This window comes from Trachypithecus francoisi, unplaced genomic scaffold (genome assembly GCF_009764315.1).
Source record: "Trachypithecus francoisi isolate TF-2019V2 unplaced genomic scaffold, Tfra_2.0 Lachesis_group10, whole genome shotgun sequence".
Classification (NCBI taxonomy): Eukaryota; Metazoa; Chordata; class Mammalia; order Primates; family Cercopithecidae; genus Trachypithecus; species Trachypithecus francoisi.
Genome location: NW_022681455.1, coordinates 83831348 through 83852001, shown reverse-complemented (window position 1 = coordinate 83852001; position 20654 = coordinate 83831348). Strand labels below are relative to the sequence as shown.

Here is a 20654-nt window from a genome sequence, read left to right as displayed (position 1 = left end):
GTTTAGTGTCTCCTTCCCTTCCCCACCTGGAAAGGGGGTTGGGAGGAGAGGAGAAGCAAGTAATGAAGGCTACTCCACGTTCTCTGTGTGCCAAGCCCTGGGGACACTGAGGTCCATCAGGAGTCCCAGTGCTGGAGAAATCTGCAGAAAAGTGACTATAGCGGAAGAGCAGGCACAGGGCAGTGACTGCTTCAGACATTTCACAGGTCTGTGGACCCAGAGATGGTGCCTGCCACAGTGTAGGGCCAGGAAGCTTTCCGGGGAAAGTGACCTGAAGGATGAGGGTTGCAAGAAGACCCTAGAGTAGGTATATGGGTTGGGGGTGGGATGGGGGACAGGAGTGCATAACAGCTGGGTATGGGCTTAGAGCAGAGAGGGGACTATGGGAAGACAGAGGCAGAGAGCAGAGCCCACAGTGTGGAGCCCCTGGAGGAGCTGGAGGAAGGTACCACTTGGGGATATTTGAGAGTGACATGATCTCTCCTCTTGCCACAAGAATAGTGGTGATTCTCCAGGTCTGGAACTCAGGAAAGAGAAGTGGCTGGAGCAGTTAGGTTTTATCAGCTTAGCTATAGCCATAACCATGAATAAACACACCCAGAGTGGCAAAGTAGAAGGTCTAGTTTAGGGGTGGAGAAAGACGACCAGCAGAAGACGGTATGAGAAAAACCAGGACAGGACAGCGTAGCACCGCTGGATGCAAGGCAAGTTTTGAGAAGAGCGGTCAACGTCAGGCAACCCACTGGCCAATCACAGGCAGTGCCCAAGGTCTGGCTGAAACGGGCATGTCCACCACTAATGTCAACATCTGTTCACTCCCAAGAAGACAGCCAAGGTCAGGGTGGGCCCAGGAGGAGTTTTGGTCTGCCAGTCCCTGGGCAGTGGCCCAGGGTACCGCTGCCACTGGGACCACTAGGGATGGTAAGCAGTCAAAAAATTAAGGCAAATCCTCTGGGCACCAGAGCCTCATGGGAAATGTTTATTAAGAGTTTGGTTCCTGACTGGGCACGGTGCCTCATGCCTGTAATCCCAGCACTTTGGGAGGCCGAGGCGGGCGGATCACAAGGTCAGGAGATCGAGACCATCCTGGCTAACACGGTGAAACCCCGCCTCTAGAGCTTGCAGTGAGCTGAGATCCGGCCACTGCACTCCAGCCTGGGCGACAGAGCAAGACTCCGTCTTAAAAAAAAAAAAAAAAAAAAAAAAGAAACCCCGCTTCTACTAAAAATACAAAAAATTAACCGGGCGCGGTGGCGGGTGCCTGTAGTCCCAGCTACTCGGGAGGCTGAGGCAGGAGAATGGCGTGGGACCGGGAGGAGGAGCTTGCAGTGAGTCGAGATCGCACCACTGCACTCCAGCCTGGGCAACAGAGCGAGACTCCGTCTCAAAAAAAAAAAAAAAAAGTTTGGTTTCTGGCCGGGCGCAGTGGCTCACGCCTGTAATCCCAGCACTTTGGGAGGCCGAGGCAGGCGGATTACAATGTCAGGAGTTCAAGATCAGCCTGGCCAACATGGTGATACCTGTCTCTAAAAATACAAAAATTAGCTGGGTGCAGTGGTGCACGCCTGTAGTCCCAGCTACTCGGGAGGCTGAGGCAGGAGAATCGCTTGAATCCGGGAAGCGGAGGTTGCAGTGAGCCGAGATCCTGCCACTAAACTCCAGCCTGGGAGACAGAGACTCCATCTCAAAAAAAAAAAGTTTGGTTCCTGCCACATCAGTGGTTGCTGCCCCATTCACATTCTGGGATCTTCACCCCGTTCCCTCGGACTTGACCTTGAGAAAGTGGTTTGATGCCGACTTTTATTAGGTATGAAGACCAATGAGGAGAGTTTTGCCCCTCTGATAAGAAAACCGAATGGCCCTTAGAGGATATATCTAGGGAGACGATGCGGAGTTATTTGGCATTTATAAAGAGCCCAGGCGAAGGCGACTCCTGGAAGGGAACTGCGCTTACAGGGGCCTGGCTGACCTCCACCCGTGACCCGTGCGGCGCTCCTTAGACTGGCGCTGTACAGGGGCGCAGGTGGTCGCGTCTCTATGATGCAATATCCTGCATTTTTCCCACCCTCGCACCGCTGCCCCGGGCCATCCACACTTCCTCGGCGGCCCGATGTCCTCCCCCGCCGCAGGCCGCGCTTCCACCAGCGTGTCCGCCGCCGCCGCCGCCGGCCCTGCCCCGAGGTCACCGTGGCCCGCGTCTCCGTCTCCACTCCGTCCTGGTCCAGCAGCGGCGGCCCCGCCAAGCCCCGGGCGCCAATGGAGCCCGAAGGCGGACAGAACCGCTAGTCTTCGCGAAGTCGCCACCGCTGAGAGGCACGCAGCCCCTGCCGTGGCCGTGGCCCTGTCGCCAGCGCCGGAACCAACACCTCTTCGCACGAGCTCTGGCGCCCAGCCCCAGTCCCGCCTCGTTGAAGAATCCGCCCGGTGGGCCCTCAACGCGCTGAGCGAGCCCAGGGGCGCCGCTCTGTACGCGGCACACCATTCCCGAAGCCGATTGCAAAGAAGGGAGTCACCCCGCTGAGGTGTCCCGATCTGTGCGAGTGGTGTCGGGGTGAGGCCGCTGAGAAGTGGCCCGCAGGATCCAGTTCAGGCCGGCCTTTGGCCAGCGCAACCGGGAAACCAGCTCTCCCTCCAAGAACCCCCTCCTCATGTGCGAACCAGGAACTACACTTCCCAGGATGCAGCCCGAGGCGTCCCAGCATCCCCAGACCGATGACAGCCGGGGGCATCGTCAGCCCGGCGTCCGTGAGAGCAGAACAGGCGGCTCCGCGGCCACCACCACGCTCTCCCCTTCGGGCCCAGTCCGGGACCCCTGCCTGCCATTAAGTCTGAGCACAGCCTCGCTGCTGAGATGGGCAGAAGCGGGGTATCATAGTGGCACAGGCCCCCTCCCAGGCTCACACCAAACCAGCAAAGTGCTGCTCAGCTGTTGCAGCTAAAATTGGGGGACTACATTTGGGGTGCAAGGCCTGGCTACTCTGGCTGCAGGCCGAGGGTTGAACGTTTATTCATCACAATTAGCCTATACAAGCATCTCTAGAGCAGAGGCTGTGGGTCCAAACGGACCCCTGCAGCTTCAACCCTCTGGCCTCTTCAGGCCCTGCCCTCACAGCCCATGGAGCATGCCTGGGCAGGCAGACAGGACACAGGCTCAGTCACAGGGTGTCCGGGGAAGCTCTTCTAGCTGGAATGATTGGAAGTTGGCCCAGCAGCTGGGGCTGGTCTGTCCCTTCCCCTCCTGGGAAGTTCCACCTCCACTGTAGTTAAGGCCACCAGGATGAAAGCAGGGTTAGGTCCAGGAGAGCCTTGGGATGCATGAGGTGGGAGTAAATGGACTTGAGAGAGAAATGAAGATTGGGAAGGGGCCCGATTAGAATAGAAACTGATGATGTTGGTTCAGCACCTGCAAGATGAGGAAGGTGACTGCAGCAACCTTAGAGCTTCCCAAAGGAAGCGAGTGATGTCCCTGTCTGCCAAGAGGGTACCTCCTTCAGCCCTTGGCACAAGAGCCAGACCAAGGTGTCCAGGGAACTCCACAGAACAGAAGCCCTGCTGAGGTGGGGGGATGGTGGCTGAAGGAAAGTCTTCTTGGGGCTTGCAGCCCAGTCTCAAACAAGGAACAAGGACATGGCCCATAGGCCCTCATTTGTGAGCCAGTAGGCAGGGAGTGAGCCTTCTCTAGGGTAGATCACAGCCTGGGGAATTTTCCTTAGGGCTAGAATGCATCCATGGAGACAGACAGTTTAGGGCCAGTTTCCGGGAAGCTCAGTCGAGTGCTCTGGGCTCCTCAGGCCTCTCAGGCAGACCTTTTCTGTAGGGCAGTGCCCCCTAGGCTGCAGCTCTGATCTTTAGGAAAGATGGAATGAAGCTTGGCTGATCCCATGCCCACTAGCACGCACCAGGGTCCCCAAACCAACTAGGTGGGCAGGGGCTGGGCCCATGGGGTCCGGAATGGAGGGTGGGGCCACTAGACCTGGGGTAGGGAGGGGCTAGGGGCACAGCCCCCAGGGTCCATGGTGTTCCAGAGTCCAGAGTTTCAGGTTCAGCTGATGTAGATACGATGGAAGTCGTGGGCACCAAAGGCTGCGTTGCACTTGGGACACTTCCTCTGGCGGGCCTCATAGCGGCCCCGCACGCACTCGAAGCAGAAAACGTGGAAGCACTTGGTAAGGACTGCATCCTTCTTGCGGGTATTACAGCAGGGGCAGGTCAACCGCGCCTGGGCCAGGCAAAGGCATCAGCTTGGGAACAACTCTGACAGTGCCCAAACCCCAAGCTGACAGCAGGAGTCCAGGCCAAGCCCACCACACAGGAGACTGCACCTCATCCTCCCATAACCCTAGAGGTAGGGACGAGCACTCTGTGAATGAGCAAACTGAGGCGCAGAGGCCAAGGTCTCAACACTAGAAATCAGCACGGTCTGGATTCATCACTGGGCAGTATGCCCATCATGTGTCCCCTCAAAAGGACAAGGACCCAGAGGTCCAGCCTGGACTCTGCCTTGGGGCTTCATCTCCTGCCCCACTGGCCTTCTCTGGTGAAATCCCAATCTTGTCTACCTCTTCACCTGCACTTGCTAAGTCACAGCTGGAATGGCAATGCAACTAGAAATCTGTTCTCTCTACCCTCAACTGGGCCCAGCCTTGGCACTGGCCAGAGACCCTGCTGTGGGTCCCTTCTCAGCCTGAGACCTCTCTTCTGCTACCAGGAGGGTCTCACCTCCAACTCCAGACATGGATTGACTCAACTCAGCATATCCCAACAGTCCTCCTCTGGCCTGTTAAAATCCCAGCCCAGCCTGCTGCCTCAGCAGCCTCCCAGCCATCACTCCTGTCTCCCAGGACCCTACGCTCCAGCACTGAACAGGCTCCCAAGCCTGCCTTTACTCCATGGCTGCCTCCAGCTGCCTCTGCCCTTCAAGGTTCAACTGCTTCTAAGGGGTGACCAAGTCATACGTGGCTTCCACCTCTGCCTCTACTGACATTCCCCAAGCCCATTCTCCAGCCCAGCCCTTCTGCCTTGAGCACCTTCCCAGCCTCCCAAGGGGTCCCACATGCGCCTTCTCAGCATCCTTTGACACCACCCCATAGACCCTGCTCCCCTGCAGGTCTAAGCCCCTAAATGGTACTGGCCATTCACCTAGTTTCTCAAACCAGGAACCCAGGAGTCCTCCAAGTGTTCCCTTCCCCTCACTCCATGCATTCAATCCATCCCCGAGTCCAAGCAATTCTGCCTCCGAAATGTCTCCTGAACCTATCTACTGTGGTTTCTGCCTCAGTGACTGCAACACCGTAACAATTTCCCTGCCTCCAGTCTACCTCTTCCAGCTCAAATCCAACAACGAATCCAACTACATCACTCTCCTGTTTAAAACCCTTTGAGGTCTCAACCTGGCGTACCACACCCTTCAGGAGGTGACACCACCCAACCTCTCCACATTGGCTCCTCCGATTACAACCTCCAGTGCCGTGCCCCAGCAACCCCTTGCTCAGGCCTTCACATCTGCTGTTCCCTTTGCCTACAGCCCCTCACCCTCATTCCTCACAGCCACTTCTGGCCTATTCTTCAGGTCTGCTGTGGTGATGCTCCAGAAAGCCTGCTGACCCCAGAGCCAGGGGAAGGGCCTCCCTTGAGTGCCCTCAGCCCCTCTGGCCTCTGCCATCACATTACACATCTAGGATGAGAGAATTACTTGGCTGCCTCCTCCTCTGTCAGTTTCAAGAGGTCAGAGACCAGGGCCAGTTCCTAGCCTCCCAACCCATACCCAGCCAAGCACTGTGTCTGGCTCACGGTGCATGTACAGCCAACACTCGGTCAGCATTTGACTCTGCAACCACTGTGCTGCCCCCTTTCTGCTGCCCTACATTACTTCCAGGGTCCCTAGACACTCTACTACAGTCTCAGCAATCCTGTATCTACAATTCCCAGGTGGACAGGGCACAACTTGGCCCACAGCCCCACCTTATACTCCTTGATCTCCTCCTGGAGGATTTCGTCAGCATCCGCGTAGACCTCCACCTTCCTCTGCTTTTCCAGCTTGCGCCGCAGCCGCGAGATGTCCTCCTGGGGCAGGAGAGGCCTGGCTAAGGGCAAGGGTCCTCACCCTTGAGCCGTCTGCCCCCATGATAGGTCCATGACCGTGGACCACCCTAGCCTGGCCCCTCACCCCTGCACGCACCTGAGCCCTCTTGAGGTTGAAACTCTCTTTCTCACGAGCAGCCCGGCTCTCTGCCAGGCAGGGCTGGATCTCCCGCAGCCGAGTCTGCACGTGCTCCAGCTGCACCTTCAGGTCCTCGGCCAGCTGGGCAGCTTCTACAGCCTGAGTGGGGTGGAACAGGAAGGAGGCACTGGTATGAGCCTGGTGACTCAGGCATGTGGAGCCATGGCCCACCAATACTTGTGTCCAGTGCCCCAGTGACACCTGCCCTGGAGCTGCTCCTGCCTCCTGATCCCTGAGCCCTTCCCTCCTGTTCTCCCTCTCAAGTTCCTCTCCTGTGTGATGCTGTCTGGTTTTTGAGGCTTCACAAGGCTCTCCTCTCTGCTCCCCTCAACTTCCCCAACACACGCACAGCTCCCCCAGGCCTCAGCTCAAGAGTCACCTCCTGAGAGGCTCCCCTTTTTTCTTTGACAGCACCTCAGATTCCTGCACAAGGCATACTGTGACCCGCACTATTTTATTTGAGGGATTACTGGCCTGCTCTGCCTGCCAAGACCTGAAGTTACAGCTTTGACTGGAAGGCAGGGACCTTCTAGTTCCCACTGTCTCCACAGCAATCAGCACAAGGCCTAGTACATAGCAGGGGTATAAAATACACTGCTTAAATGGGCCGGGCGCGGAGGCTCACGCTTGTAATCCCAACACTTTGGGAGGCCGAGGCGGGCAAATCATGGGGTCAGGAGTTTGAGACCAGCCTGGCCAACACAGTGAAACCTTGTCTCTACTAAAAATACAAAAATTAGCTGGGTGTGGTAGTAGATGCCTGTAGTCCCAGCTACTCAGGACACTAAGGCAGAAGAATCGCTTGAACCTGGGAGGCAGAGGTTGCAGTGAGCTGAGACTGAGCCACTGTACTCCAGCCTGGGCAACAGAGCTAGACTCCATCTAAAAAAACAAACCAAAAAAAAAAAAAAACCACAAACATACTGCTTAAATGAATGAACTGGAGAAGAAAACAGCTTCAGAGCAAATGGAAATCAATGTTAATCTTAAGCCTTTAGCCAAAGCTAGACATTTCTTATATTTAATACAACTATGTGACAGGGAACATCATCCCCAGCTTACAGTTCACCAGTGAGTGGTTAGAAGGTACAGCCTGGAGTCAAGGAGGCTTGGACCCACATACCAGGGCCACTCCCTCTTGAGCATATCAGTCCACCTCCCTGAGCCTCAGTTTCCTTATTTATAAAATGAGGTTAAAAACAAAATTCGGCCAGGCATGGGGGCTCACGCTGTAACCCCAGCACTTTGGGAGGCCAAGGTGGGCGGATCACAAGGTCAGGAGTTTGAGACCAGCCTGGTCAACATGGTGAAACCCCGTCTCTACTAAAAAAAATACAAAAATTAGCCAGGCATGGTGGTGCGCACCTGTAATCTCAGCCACTTGGGAGGCTGAGGTGGGAGAATTGCTTGAACCTGGGAGGTGGAGGTTGCAGTGAGCCGAGATTGCAACACTGCACTCCAGCCTGGGCGATAGAACAAGACTCCGTTTCAAAATAAAAAATAAAAAAATTCCACCTTTTTTTTCCTAGGGACAGAGTCTCATCCTTGTCACCCAGACTGCAGTGCAGTGGTGTGATCATAGCTCACTGCAGCCTCAACCTCCTGGGTTCAAGTGATCCTCTCACCTGTCGGCCTGTCACTTGAGAAGGGGAACTACAGGCACATACCACCACACCCAGCTAATTTTAAAATTTTTTTGTAGAGATGGGGGTCTATGTTGCCCAGGCTGGTCTCCAACTCCTGGCCTCAATCAAACCTCCCGCCTCTGTTTCCCAAAGTGTTGGGATTACAGGCGTAAGCCACCACACCCATAAACACCATCTTGATAGGATTAATGAGACTGAAATGTGACCAAACATGTCAAGCACTCAGCATGTGGCCTGGCGCATGTAAATGTTCAGTATGTGTGAGCTGTTCTGTGACAGCCTGGCTTCATCTCAGGCTATCGCGTCAGGTGCTCTGAGCAGAACCGGGAGGTGAGGAGGTGAGCCAGCAGCCCAAGTTGTGTATCCCCCTGGCCCAGCCTCACCTTCCGCTTGTTGAGCTCCAGGGCTTGGCTGCGCAGCGTCAGCTCCTTCTCCACACCCCCAAGGCTGCCCTGCAAGGCCCGCTCCTTCTCCTCCAGCTTCTGCACAGTCAGCAGCTGGGCATCCACCTAAGGACCAGAGGAGGACTCAGGGGCATGACCCCCACCTCTCCAGCTCCACCCTACAAGCTGGGGGTGGCCATACCTGGGACTTGAGGCCAAGGACCTGCTCGCCCAACTCATCCTTCTCCTCCCGCAGCAGCTTGTGAATCTGATTAGCCTTGATCCGCTCTGACATCAGCTTAAAGTTGGCATCGTCCTTTTCCCGCAACTGCTGTAGCAGCCGCCCATTCTGTTCCTGCATGTCCTCAAAAGCCTGACCTGTCACATCCATCTCTGAGAGCAGAGCCTCCTCCTCCTGCAGCAAGTGGGAGGAGACAAGATGGAACATGGGAAATGGACAGGATGGCTGTGTGGGAACCATGGGAAAACGCAGCAAAGCAAAGAACCACAGAGGGAACCCAGATCATCAAGGTGCTGCAGGCACTACAGGCACCCAACAGGGTTTGAAGGGATCTCTCTGCAATCAGAGGCGAGGGCACCACAGGAGCCGCACCTGCTTGGTGGCACCCAGCTTGCGCTGCAGGTGTTCTATCTGCTCCTCTGCCTGCCGAATGCGCCGCAGGGCATCCTCATCCGCGATCTTCTTGCTCTCCCTTCGATCCCTCTCCTCCAATTCCCGGATGCGGCTCCGCAGCTCATCAACCTACAGCACAGGGAAAAAGGAACTCTCTTGATACTGCTTCCTGCTGACCTAGGACTCTGTTCTGCCTTTCTGCATGTCCCACAAGCCCCAGCTGCCCTCACCTCGGCCTTGGCCTTGCGTTCTGCTGCCATGAGCTGCACCTTATCCCGCTGCTCCTTGGGCGCTGACTTATACATATCCAGCAGCAGTTTCATCTCCTTCTGGCTCTCTTGGGCCTTCCTGGCAAGGAGGTACAGGAGGAAGTCTTGGTGAGTGGGACTGGAGGCCACCTGGCAGGGTCAGGAAGGAGACAGGAACACAGCCTCACTTGAGCTCTGCTCGGAGACCCTTGAGGAGTTCTGATTCCTTCCGCTTGGCTTCTTCCACCTTGGCCTTCTCCCGATCGGCCCTCGAGAGAGCAGAGGCTACAGGTGGAGGACCCAAGCCAGGACCTTCTCGTTCCCGAAGCTCCCGCTTGGGCCTGGCCTCGGGTTCTCGGCCCCGGGAGGAAGGGCCCTGGGCCCCAGGGGTTAAGCCCTGGACATCCTCTTCAGAGGGGACCAGCTCCTCCTTCTTCACTGAAGTGGTAATAGTGGTGGTGCCAGGCACTGGAGCCATTTCCTTTCTGTTGTCGGGGGTACTGACAGGGCCTGGCCCACCCTCCTCTTTCCCTGGGGCTGGGGCACTGAGGCCAGAGTCCTCTGGGTGGCCCAGGTTGGGGGTGGAGTGGGTAGAGCCACTGCCCTGGGCCCGGAGCTGCAAAGGCAGAGAGGAAGAGGGATGAAGTCAGATGTTGTTCACTGGAGTCTAGCCAAAGCTTTTCCCAGGCAGGCCCCTTCTCACCTTGCCAATCTCAGCTTGTACTTCTCGAAGCTTCCGCTTGTATCGCTGGGCATCCCCTTTTAGCTGGTGGTTGTGGTTTTGAAGACTACTAATCAGGTGGCGCATCTCACGGTTGATGGGCCCTGGAGGAGCATCAGGAATTAAGGGTGTCAGAACCAGTTCCTGGGTTAGGGCTCCAACCCCTCAGTGGGGGAAGAGGCTATGCTATCACTCCCATTGTGCAGGAGGGGAACACTGCGGCCTCAGAGCATGAACTCATCAAAGTAAATAATGCTGACTTCAAGGAAACTCACCCAAAAGTAACTTGACACTGCCTATTCATATGACTTTTCCTAATGCAGAATATGTTTTTTTTTTTTTTTAAATAGAAACAGTGTCTCACTTTGTTGCCCAGGGTGGTCTCAAATTCCTGGCCTCAAGTGATCCTCCCACCTTGGCCTCCCAAAGTGCTGGGATTACAGACATGAATCACCATGCCTGGCCTATGTTTTTTCTTTTTCTTTTTTTTTTTTAATACATCCAATTCCCTTTAATAGAGAAGGTAACTGTAACATTCACAAAAGTTAGTCAACTTTTTCTAGATTCTTTTTTTTTTTTTTTTTTTTGAGGCGGAGTCTCGCTCTGTCGCCCGGACTGGAGTGCAGTGGCCGGATCTCAGCTCACTGCAAGCTCCGTCTCCCAGGTTTACGCCATTCTCCTGCCTCAGCCTCCCGAGTAGCTGGGACTACAGGCGCCCGCCACCTCGCCCGGCTAGTTTTTTTGTATTTTTTAGTAGAGACGGGGTTTCACTGTGTTAGCCAGGATGGTCTCGATCTCCTGACCTCGTGATCCGCCCATCTCGGCCTCCCAAAGTGCTGGGATTACAGGCTTGAGCCACCGCGCCCGGCCTCTAGATTCTTAAATATCACCTTCCCAGTTGCATTTCCCTGGCCACCTATCCAAAATTGCAACACCGTTTCTCCTGATACTTCCTATCATCCTTTTCTGCTTTACTTTCCTTAGGGTATTTGTCAGGAGCTAACACATTTTCTACTTTTCTTCTACTAGTTCGTCTTTCTTTAGTCTGTCTTCTATCAGAATGTTGCTCTACATGGCAGGAATTCTGTTTTGTTCACTGGCATAACCCCAAACCCTAGAACAGAGCCTGGCTCATAGGTGGCATCTGATAAATCTTTATAACACAAGTATCTGAGAGAGAGAGACATCATCAGACCAGAAGACTGTGGACAGGGCTGACAGCTCAAACTCTGCATGTCCCTGCTCCATCAGCCATCCCAGCTGGCGTGACCCTCACTGTGCCTGGGAGCCAAGCAGTGCAGGCCCTGTTTTGCATAGGAAGCCGAGGCTCTGTGAAAAAAAAGGCCTTAGCCTCTTGCATCTGGATAAGCAGCGGCCCCACACCAGGGCCTGGCACTCCCAGATAAGGCCCCACCTCCACCCTATCCTCACCACATACCCGCCTGCTCGTTGGCCGCCAGATTCTGCTCAAACTCGATGCGCAGCATCTCGTACTCCTTGCGTACCTGGGCCAGTGTGTCCTCCAGCTGAATGACCTCTGTGCGCAGCTTCTTCTGCAGCCCCAGCTCGTCGCTCTGTGGATTGACGTGTTAAGGACCCACACAGTCCCTCGGTCCCACCTTAGGATTCGGTATCTTAGGAAGAATCTATTCCTCAGGGACCCCTGGCTGGCACACAGGGCCTCTGAAGCCACCAACACCTCAACACTAAGGGTCTGGCCCTTAGCCCAGTCCCCACGCCTGTTCCAGAGCCATACCTCCATGTGCTCTATGTGTCGCAGGTGGGAGTTTTTGGTGGCCAGCAGCAGGCCCCGAGCCTCGTCCAGCTGGGTCTTCACTTGCAGAGACTCGTTGTAGAGCAGTGAGAACTGGGCCTGCAGCATGCGGTACTCCCCTGTCTCCCGCACTACCTCCTCAGGAAGGCTCCGCAACGCCACCTGGGGCAGGGATGCCCAAATGGGATCAGCAAGAGGATTCAGGGCTCAGTCCCTCCCTTACAGGCACAGGCCTTCTCAGCCCCTACGGCAGCCCACCTTGAGGCGCTCATTGGTCCGCACAGCCCCCTGAAGTTCAGCCTGCAGTTTCTCCAGTTCTGCCATGCGGCTGTTGGCCAATTCCTGGTTTTCCTCCAACTCTGCATTCAGCATCTCAAACTAAGGAGTGGGAGGCGGGGCCATGGGAGGCAGGGCCAGGTGTGGCAGCAGGCTTCCCTTACATCCCCAGCAAACACTCCAGCCCAAGCACTCCGTGCAGGACAATGACCAATTCTGATGCCCCAAACCAAGTACTTTCCTAAGGGCTCCCAGATAAATGGGAGAAAATTCACTACTGCATGGTTGGTGTTGGGAACTAAGGCTCTTAACTGATGGGGAATCATGGAAGCATTCCAGGAAGGCCTGAAGTGCCAGTAAAGGGAAAAAGGGCACAGTGACCACCAGATGCCAACTAACTCCAACTCACTCCTCTCTCTCTCTTCTGTGCTTTATCTTTGTGGTACTCATAACACACTGATAGGCTATTTTACTGATTTCTTGTTTGTTACCACAAGTAGAACCTAAAGATATATTCTTTTATTTATTTCTTGTCTGGTCCATGAAAGTTTTGACCTCTATTTTGTTCTCCCCAATATGCCTAGTGCCTAGCACTAAGTGTTCAAAAATTTACTCAAAAAGTATATGAATGCATGAAAGAAAGAGCAGCAGGAGTGACCAAGAAGGGCCTTGGAGATGGACGTTTGTCCTTCGTCTCGAGGGGAATTTCAAGACTGCAACACAGAAGAGGTCATGAGAAGGGGTGGGAGGAAGACGCCACTCACCTTCTGCATGCTGAGTGTGATCTGGCCCCCCTGGAAGCCTGAGGAGCTCCCAGACACATAGTAACCAGAGTTCAGCTGTGGAGAGAAAACAGATAGGCAATGGAAGTGGAGGGGAGGAGCTAGGGCCCAAGGGCTCAGCCTTGCCTCACCTGCCCCAGCACCCCTGCCCCACCTGCTCTAAGGCCTCTGCCAGGTGCTTATTGAGCTTTTGCTCTCGCTTCCGCAGCTTCTCAATGTCCCACTGCAAGTCCTCCACTGTTGTCTCCATCTCCAACACCTTGGTCTCTGCCGACGTCACTTTATCCTGGAGCTCGGAGTACTGGGAACAATAAGGGAGCAGATGCTTGGATGGGGGACTTGGTTCCTGAGGTCCCTGAGTGCCCATCTAACCCAAATCCTGCCTGATTCTAATCCCACTCCCAAAGCCCCCGGCTCCTCACCTCCAATGAGATGCGGTGGTGTTTCTCCTGCAGCTGGGTGGCCAAGTCCTGCAGTCGCCGGTTCTCACGGCCCAGCTCTCGGGTGCGTGCCCGAGCCACCTCACTGAGGGGCTCACTGTCCCCTGGGAAGGCAGGGCCCAGGTTAAGAGTCCAGCTCAGTGCAATGAGGCAAAGAACTAACTCATTCTGGAGTCTGCTATGTGCCCAGTGTGATCCCCTAGCTGTCTTGCCAGTTTCTCATGACAAAGCCAGGAGTCTTTATCCCCACTGCACAGGGGAGGAAACCAGCTCAGAGAGGGGAGCCACTTTCCCAGCATGTCCAGGTGAGAACTAAGGTGGGAGAAACCTGTCAACCTACAAGGCCTGAGCTCTTGAAGCTATGCCTTGTGGATCTGCAACCCACACAAAGTGCTCCAGAGGGGCCTCTGGACAGGAGGCTCTATCAGCATCAACTCCTCCAACCCATCTCTCTAGCATTCAGTCCAGGAATCAAAGTTGGAACCCCCATCTACAGCCTAACCTACCCCTCCCAAGAACATGGCTGATTTATTCCTTGGGGAATTCTGGCCGCCCTTGGACTTGGGCATTAGGGGAATCGGGAAGGGGTGCCATCAAGATGCAGGTAGGGATGGACACCTCTTGGGTATGGGCACAAAGAACCCACCTCGGCTATACACTCGCTGACAGAGTTCCTCCACCCGGCGCTGTAGGCGGTCTGAGGCCTCGACCACATGAGACACAGCTGCCTTAGAGAACTCCATTCGGCCTTGCAGCTCCAGCTCCACCTCCTCACTGCTGCTGGCACCCAGTGCCACCACAAAAGCCAAGGCCGGCTCACTGAGAGGGGGCCGCAGCTGCAATGGCAAGGGCTCTGGAAGGAATGGACAGACCCTCATGAGGATAACAGTAGCAGTTACCACCACTCTGTACTAAGTTCCAGACTGAGCCCTTCAATATTCATGGCTCATTTAATCAACACAACCTATAGTGCACTATTATCTCCATCCTGAAAGTGAAACAAATGAGGTTCAGGGAGGTAATTTCCTCAAAGCTACAGAGTTGCGTATCACATCCTCAGGGATGCCTCCTGTACTTTCCCAATAAAAATTAGAATCTCACACACACACACACGTGTGCACACACAATTATTCCCTTTCAGGAGCCCCAGTACTTTCTGCTTACTATGTCTGTAATTTCCTCCCTCATAGCAAATGCAATGAGCAAGTACCCATTTCTAGAAAGCGCCAAACACATAGTTAACACCCAACCGTAATACTGTTTTGAAACAAATGGGTGTCAAAACATGAATTGCTCTATAAACCAAGTTAGTCAGAGTCGAAAGCCTATATTTTTGTGCACTGCACTTTACTACCCAAATATGAAATCCATTTCGTGGGGAGTAGTAAGGCAGGCAATTCAGAGGCCCAACACCAAAGTCCCCTCCTCCCCAGGACTTTTCCCAAAACTTAAGCTCCCTAGATCCCAGAACTCTGGTCTTACCTCTCAGCTCTGATGTCCCCGGCTCTGGGAGAGGAGTCCCATCACATGTGGGCCCCTCCTGGGTTCCAGGTGCTTCAGGCGCTGAAGACACCTCCCCCTGGCTCTCATGGCATCGGAGAAGGTTTTCCACAGTTTCATCCAGCTAGAAGGAGAAAACATCAAAAATGTTACGAATCCCTTAGTGCTTTCCAACATTATACTCCTTTTCCAGCAGGGGAATCTGGGGATTGGCAGCTGAATCAAGGCCTGGTCTTGGAAAGCAGAAGGCATCCACCTGGGCCCAGTAGCGATTGACGATGAGGAGTGTGGCATCATCTGTGGCCTGCCGCTTCTCCAACTTCTCAATTCGTTCTCGGAGTTCATCTTCACAAGCCTGCCGTTGTTCCAGCCGCTCTGCCAGTTTTTTGTTCTTGAACTGTAATACCTTCAGGTCCATCTCCTCCTACCAAAGGAAACAAAGGGGCCCACGAGAATATCAAGCAGGGCCCAGAAACCAATCACACAGAAAGAGAGTAGCAGAGCATCTGGAAAGCATGGGAGATGAGGGTATTCCCACACTAACCGCTAACAGAATCTAAGGAGGCTCAGACAACCCACAGCGACAGTGTCTTGGTTGTGAGGAGGCTCACGTTGTTTCTGCCTGTCCCCTTCTAACTCCTTAGTCTTTGACAAGTCACACGCCCCCTGGGAACCTGTTTTCCTATCTGTAAAGGGAAGACAGGCGTCGTGTTCTCGGCTTCTTTCAACAGAGTATCCTGTAACGCGGACCTTGCTAAACTTAGGGAAGTGGGTGTAAGATTCTGGACAGTTTGGCCAGAGAACAGAGGGAGGGCTCTGGGAAGTTCTGAGGGTTAAGGCAAGAGCCCAAGAACCGTGGAAGAGATGCCTCCAAGACGAATGGGCTCGATAAGAGTGGTAGTGGTCTTCTCCTCACGACTCAGCTTCTTCTCCGGGGGACCTGAGCCCCCGTCGCCGGCGGCGCGTTTGTTGCCTAGCCCAGACATGGCCGCGGTGGCTGGAGCGGCGCAGGGTCCCCTGAGGGGCGTCAGACGGGAGGAGGCGGTACTTCCGTCACCTGCAGAAGACAGAGAGCAGAGATGTGGGAACGGCTGGTGTTCCACAGCCCCAAACACCCTCCACCCCGCACACACCTGCTGGATCCCGTTCCCGCCGGCGCCAGAGCCCTCACCAGCAACACGGTCAGCTTAGCGCCGCCATCTTGGATTTCACCGGACGTCACCGGACGTCACTAGCCCCCCCCAACGGGGCGCGGGGCGCAGGCGCCAGAGGCAGCCCCGGATGTGAGGAAACGTCTTTATCTTCTGCTTCCATTGGTTACGCTTGGTCCCGCCCCTCGGGTCCTCTGGCTTCTTCCCAAACACCTTCTCTTTCTCTCAGTGATTGGCCAAGAGGCAGTTCCCATAGTAACTGACACCGCGCTCCCACTTCCCCGCCTGGAGGACAGCGCCGGCCCTCGTATTAGCAACTTGGAAGAGAGGGTGACCAGGTGGGCACGCGCAACTTCTTACGTATCTGCGCGTTCTCTTCGCCCCCACTGGCGTGAGCCTGCGGTTTCCGCCTTCCTTCCTTCACAAGCCCCCTTGGCAACCGTCGCCGTTGAGACGGAGGGAGACGCCCCACGGATTCGCACCGCCGCGCCTCTAGGCGCGCAGATTGGCCGGAGCAAGGCGAGCGGGCCCGGCCTTGGTAGCCGCAGACCGATCGCTGGCTGTTCTGGAACCGAGGCGGCGGGAGCCCGGGGCGCGCCGCGGCACGGAAGAGCGGCGAGATGCTCAACCGCAAGACCAGCCACTTTTTGGGAATTAGGGTGCAGTCGGAACTTGAACATCTCTCCGAGCTGCGGCGGGAAGCGGGGAAGGATCGCATCTCAGTGCGTGGGTCGGCCGCGTGGACGAGAGCGAGTGTGCGGACCCAGTCGACGGTGGCGGCGGCGGCGGCGGCGGCGGCGAAAGCCGATGAAGACCCCGGAGCCAACTTGTTCCCGGTGAGGGCGGGACAGTCTGGTCCGCTCGTGAATATTTATAAACGGGCTCCCCCGCAGGCACCAATCGTCATTATGCTTACTAACGTTCGGGACGTCTCCCCCGCTGCCTGGGCGAGGAGAGGCAGGGGTGTGTGACCCTTGTGGTTATTGTGCTCGCATGGAGCACCTAGGGCCTCCTGAAGCCCGCCCTCGCCCGCGCCTCTCCTTCTTAGTGGTTGAGATGAGATGGCAAGTTACAGCGAGTTCTCGGGCCCGCTGGAGATTCGCGACGGCCAGGACACCACAGCTGCCTTCCCCAATTCGCTTTCTTTTCACAGCCGCCGCTGCCCCGACCCCAGATCTGCATGTGGTGAGTGTGAAGAGACTTGGGAAAGAGTTACACTGAATATTTGCGTTCGTCCTTTATTGCCTCCCCAACAGTCCTGTCTGTGGCCAGGGCATCCCCATTTTTACAGATGAGGAGACTGAGGCCTAGAGATGCAATTACTCCAGGTGACTGGAAGCCAGCTTTCCAGCCTCCCCAGTCCAAAGAGGAGACAGTGTGAGAAAAAAAAGAGCCAAAGGCAGGATGTAAAGGGAGTCTCATGGCCGCTATGGAGTATTGTACAGAGGGGGACACTGAGGGCCACAGGGGGGATTTGACCAAGGTCATACAAAGTAGTGGCAGAGCAGAAAAAAGAATTCAAGTTTCCTAACCCTAGGCTTTAGAAATGGAGAGGCTCATAAGAGTTCATTGAGGCCCAGAGAGCTAACGATTTGCATAGTTAAACAGCAAGTTGGCAAAAGGGCACAGCTTCACACCAGTGGCCCAACTCCCAGTCCCACGCACTAGCTGTCACAGCCCTGTCATGATAGGTAATGGCCACCAATACTCTTTTTCTTTTCCTATAACAGGAAGTACCTGGACATCCATTCCATGCACCAGCTGGAGAAGACTACCAGTGCTGAGGAGATGAGGCAGTAGGGACTGAGTGGGGGCGTGGGAAGAGCTCTTGGCAAAGGTCGAGGGGTCAAGTTGGGAAGACATGAGGAATGGCTGACTCCAAAGCATGTGGTGGGTTTAGGGTGATGAAAGGAGGCTCCAGTTGTCACTCACTCCTCTCTCCCTCCCAAGGGTGTTGGCTGAGCTGCTGGAGCTAGGGTGTCCTGAGCAGAGCCTGCGGGACGCCATCACCCTGGACCTCTTCTGCCATGCGCTCATCTTCTGCCGCCAGCAGGGCTTCTCACTGGAGCAGACGTCAGCGGCTTGCGCCCTGCTCCAGGATCTTCACAAGGCTTGTATTGGTGAGAGGGGGCAACTACCAGGTTTGAGCCCCAGGGAGAAGAGGAACTGGGGCTGGCACAAGTGACCATGGGAAGCAGAAGCAGGGGATTTCTGCCTGGAATATGTCTTTATTAATAGCATTATCACACATAAGCCATCACCTTTCCAATCCACTGCTTCCTTATCTAGAAATTAAGGATACAGGCCAGGCATGGTGGCTCATGCCTGTAATCCCAGCACTTTGGGAGGCCGAGGCAGGTGGATCACAAGGTCAGGAGTTTGAGACCATCCTGCCTAATACAGTGAAACCCTGTCTCTACTAAAAACACACACACACACACAAAAATTAGCCAGGCGTGGAGGCGGGCGCCTGTAGTCCCACCTACTCAGGGGGCTGAGGCAGGAGAATGGCGTGAACCTGGGAGGTGGAGCTTGCAGTGAGCCAAGATCACGCCACTGCACTCGAGTCTGGGCAACAGAGCGTGACTCCATCTCAAAAAAAAAAAGAGAGAAATTAAGGATACAGCACATTTTACAGGACTGTTCTGAGAAATAATTTATGCAAATATATGCATAGTGCGCAATAAAACCTGCTTTAGAATATTTAATAGGTCATGCTTCAGAATGTTTAATAGCTGAAATGAGCTATTTCTTGGTTTATTGTGTCACTTCTCCTAGAATATAAGCTTCGTAAGAACAGGACCTTGTCTGTCTTGAGTGCCTAAAACAGTATACAGTGGGCATATAGTGGGTATTCAATATTTGTTACATGAGTTAAGGAAACAAGCCAGGGCTGAAACCCAGATCTGTCTGCCTCTGAAGCTCATGGTCATAAACAGCTGTTGAGTGAAGTGAATGAATGGATACCAGAGAGGGCCTCACTGCCGCATCTTGCTTTCCCTACCAGCAACCCCCTTGGGCAACGTGGAGGAGTGCTACCGCTACTTCACCAGCATTCTTTTTTGCCATGGAGTCAGGGTCAGTTCCCCTGGAACATTCTGGAACCTTTACCCATCCCCAGACAAGGTCTAGCCCAGTCTCTCTCACATTCATCACCCTTATCTTCCTGTGAAGACCCCAGTGGGCTCTCCTTGCTCCTAGATTGCTAGGCTTTTGGAGGCAAAGCCAGGGGTCCAGGAGGTAGTCAGGGTTCTAATTCCCAGTCACCACAGCGGCCTCCTTTCAGCATCGACCTCTTCAAAGAGGAACAACTGCTAGCCCTGGAAGACTACGTGGTCAACACTTACTTCCGCCACTTCAAACTCTATAAATACGTCTTCACACCCCAGGTAGGGGGTGGTGGACCATGAGGAGCCATCCTCAACCCCCCCTCCCCTCAGCGCAGGTGCCTTCTTCTCAGCCTCCCTTTTCTTTGCGTCTCAGGTGCGGCTGGATCTGTCTTTGACTTACATGGGGCTACAGCCACCCAAACTGTGGCCAGAGAGTGAGATGGGTAAGGGAGAGTGCCAGGGCAGGGCTGGGCTGGGCCAGGCCTGGGGCCACAGTCTCTTCCTGCTTCTGGTTTGCAGAGAAAGAAGAAAGCAAGGAGGTGGAGGAGCAGGCAGTTACCCCACAGGAAGAGGAACTAGAGACAGTGGCCCCACCAGAGCCGGAGCCAAGTGAGGATCTGGAGGGGGCAGGCTGCCCTGTCCCTCTGAGCGGGTGTAGAATGAAGGGTTTGGATCACATCAGGACTTCAGACTTTTTGTTTTTAGTCATAGAGTCCTTTCTCTAACTGATCCCTTGTGCAGAAGTCCAAGATGACAGATAAAAGCGTAGCTGTAGGCCCGGCGCGGCGGCTCATGCCTGTAATCCCAACACAATCTGAGGCGGGCAGATTGCCTGAGCTCAGGAGTTTGCGACCAGCCTGGGCAACACTGTGAAACCCCATATCTACTAAAATACAAAAAATAGTCGGGCGTGGCAGTGCGCTCCTGTAGTCCCAGCTACTCGGGAGGCTGAGGCAGGAGAATTACATGAACCTAGGAGGCGGAGATTGCAGTGAGCCGAGATCTCGCCGCTGCACTCCAGCCTGGGCCACAGAGCGAGACTCTGTCTCAAACAAAAAAATGCACAGCTGAGGTGGCTCCAGAGAAATGATCATTAGAAAGCCAATGACAGTAACAGCCAGCACATACTTGGCAATAGGTGTGCAGTGCATGCCCTGCTCTAAGCATTTTATATAAATTAACTCATTTAATCCTCCCTTAATCCTATGTGCTAGATATCACTATTCACATTTCACACAAGGAAACTGAGGCACGGATAGGTTAAATAACCTGCCTAAGGTCACACAGCTACTGAGTAGGGATCAGAATTTGAATCTGCAAAGTCCAGCATAGCTACCCTACCCAACTACCTTTCATACAAGCGCTGGCTAACATTTCCTAAAGGGAAACAACATTGCCACCTGTATATCCCCCAGGGGAAATTTGGGGGCTGTGTTTGCCCAGCTAGGGACCATCCCCATTGCCAGACAGCATCTCTCCTCACCCTGCCCCTTCTTCCCTGCCCCTGCAGGCCACGTCCACATCCTCCGAGCCTACATCAAGACCCAAGTGAACAAAGAGCTGGAGGAGCTCCAGCGGCTGGTGGAAGAGCAGCTCAAGGCCAGCGAGGAAAGGCTCAGCAGCAAGTTGACTGTAATAGAGCGGCCCTTCCAGCTACCTCCGGGTAAAGGCAAGAGCAAGACCAAGTGACCCCCAGCATTTTCCCCAATAAAGGTCTGGGCCAGAATGGCCCATCCCTGCACCCTGGTGAGTATCTTCTGGGCTTTCCT

General features: G+C 54.7%; 2 protein-coding genes across 5 annotated transcripts; one reads left to right on the top strand and one right to left on the bottom strand.

The window, feature by feature from the left end:
* Positions 1-2954: 2954 nt before the first annotated feature.
* Positions 2955-15912, bottom strand: RNF40 (ring finger protein 40). Of its 3 annotated transcripts, none has more exons than XM_033218146.1 (20): positions 15758-15912; positions 15479-15681; positions 14881-15048; positions 14607-14748; positions 13771-13977; positions 13107-13228; positions 12839-12985; positions 12667-12741; positions 11885-12004; positions 11609-11788; positions 11291-11426; positions 9835-9956; positions 9320-9747; positions 9114-9231; positions 8863-9012; positions 8452-8664; positions 8250-8375; positions 6179-6319; positions 5962-6063; positions 2955-4219 (listed from the first exon to the last, which is right to left on the bottom strand). In XM_033218146.1, the coding sequence occupies exons 2-20, from the start codon at positions 15608-15610 to the stop codon at positions 4043-4045; spliced, it is 3006 nt and encodes a 1001-aa protein (XP_033074037.1). In that variant the 5' UTR covers positions 15611-15681; positions 15758-15912; the 3' UTR covers positions 2955-4042. The 3 variants fall into 3 exon arrangements, with proteins under 3 accessions (XP_033074037.1, XP_033074036.1, XP_033074038.1); XM_033218145.1 differs by having other exon boundaries at positions 15796-15897; XM_033218147.1 differs by lacking the exon at positions 15758-15912 and having other exon boundaries at positions 15169-15621.
* Positions 15913-16082: 170 nt separating this feature from the next.
* On the top strand, positions 16083-20626 carry CCDC189 (coiled-coil domain containing 189). 2 transcript variants are annotated; one of them, XM_033218154.1, is made up of 9 exons: positions 16083-16611; positions 16929-16960; positions 17506-17571; positions 17726-17895; positions 18783-18853; positions 19048-19164; positions 19259-19328; positions 19405-19494; positions 20396-20626. In XM_033218154.1, exons 1-9 carry the CDS (start codon positions 16396-16398, stop codon positions 20572-20574), a joined length of 1011 nt encoding a protein of 336 aa, XP_033074045.1. In that variant the 5' UTR covers positions 16083-16395; the 3' UTR covers positions 20575-20626. The 2 variants fall into 2 exon arrangements, with proteins under 2 accessions (XP_033074045.1, XP_033074046.1); XM_033218155.1 differs by lacking the exon at positions 19405-19494 and having other exon boundaries at positions 16281-16611.
* The last annotated feature ends 28 nt before the right edge of the window (positions 20627-20654 follow it).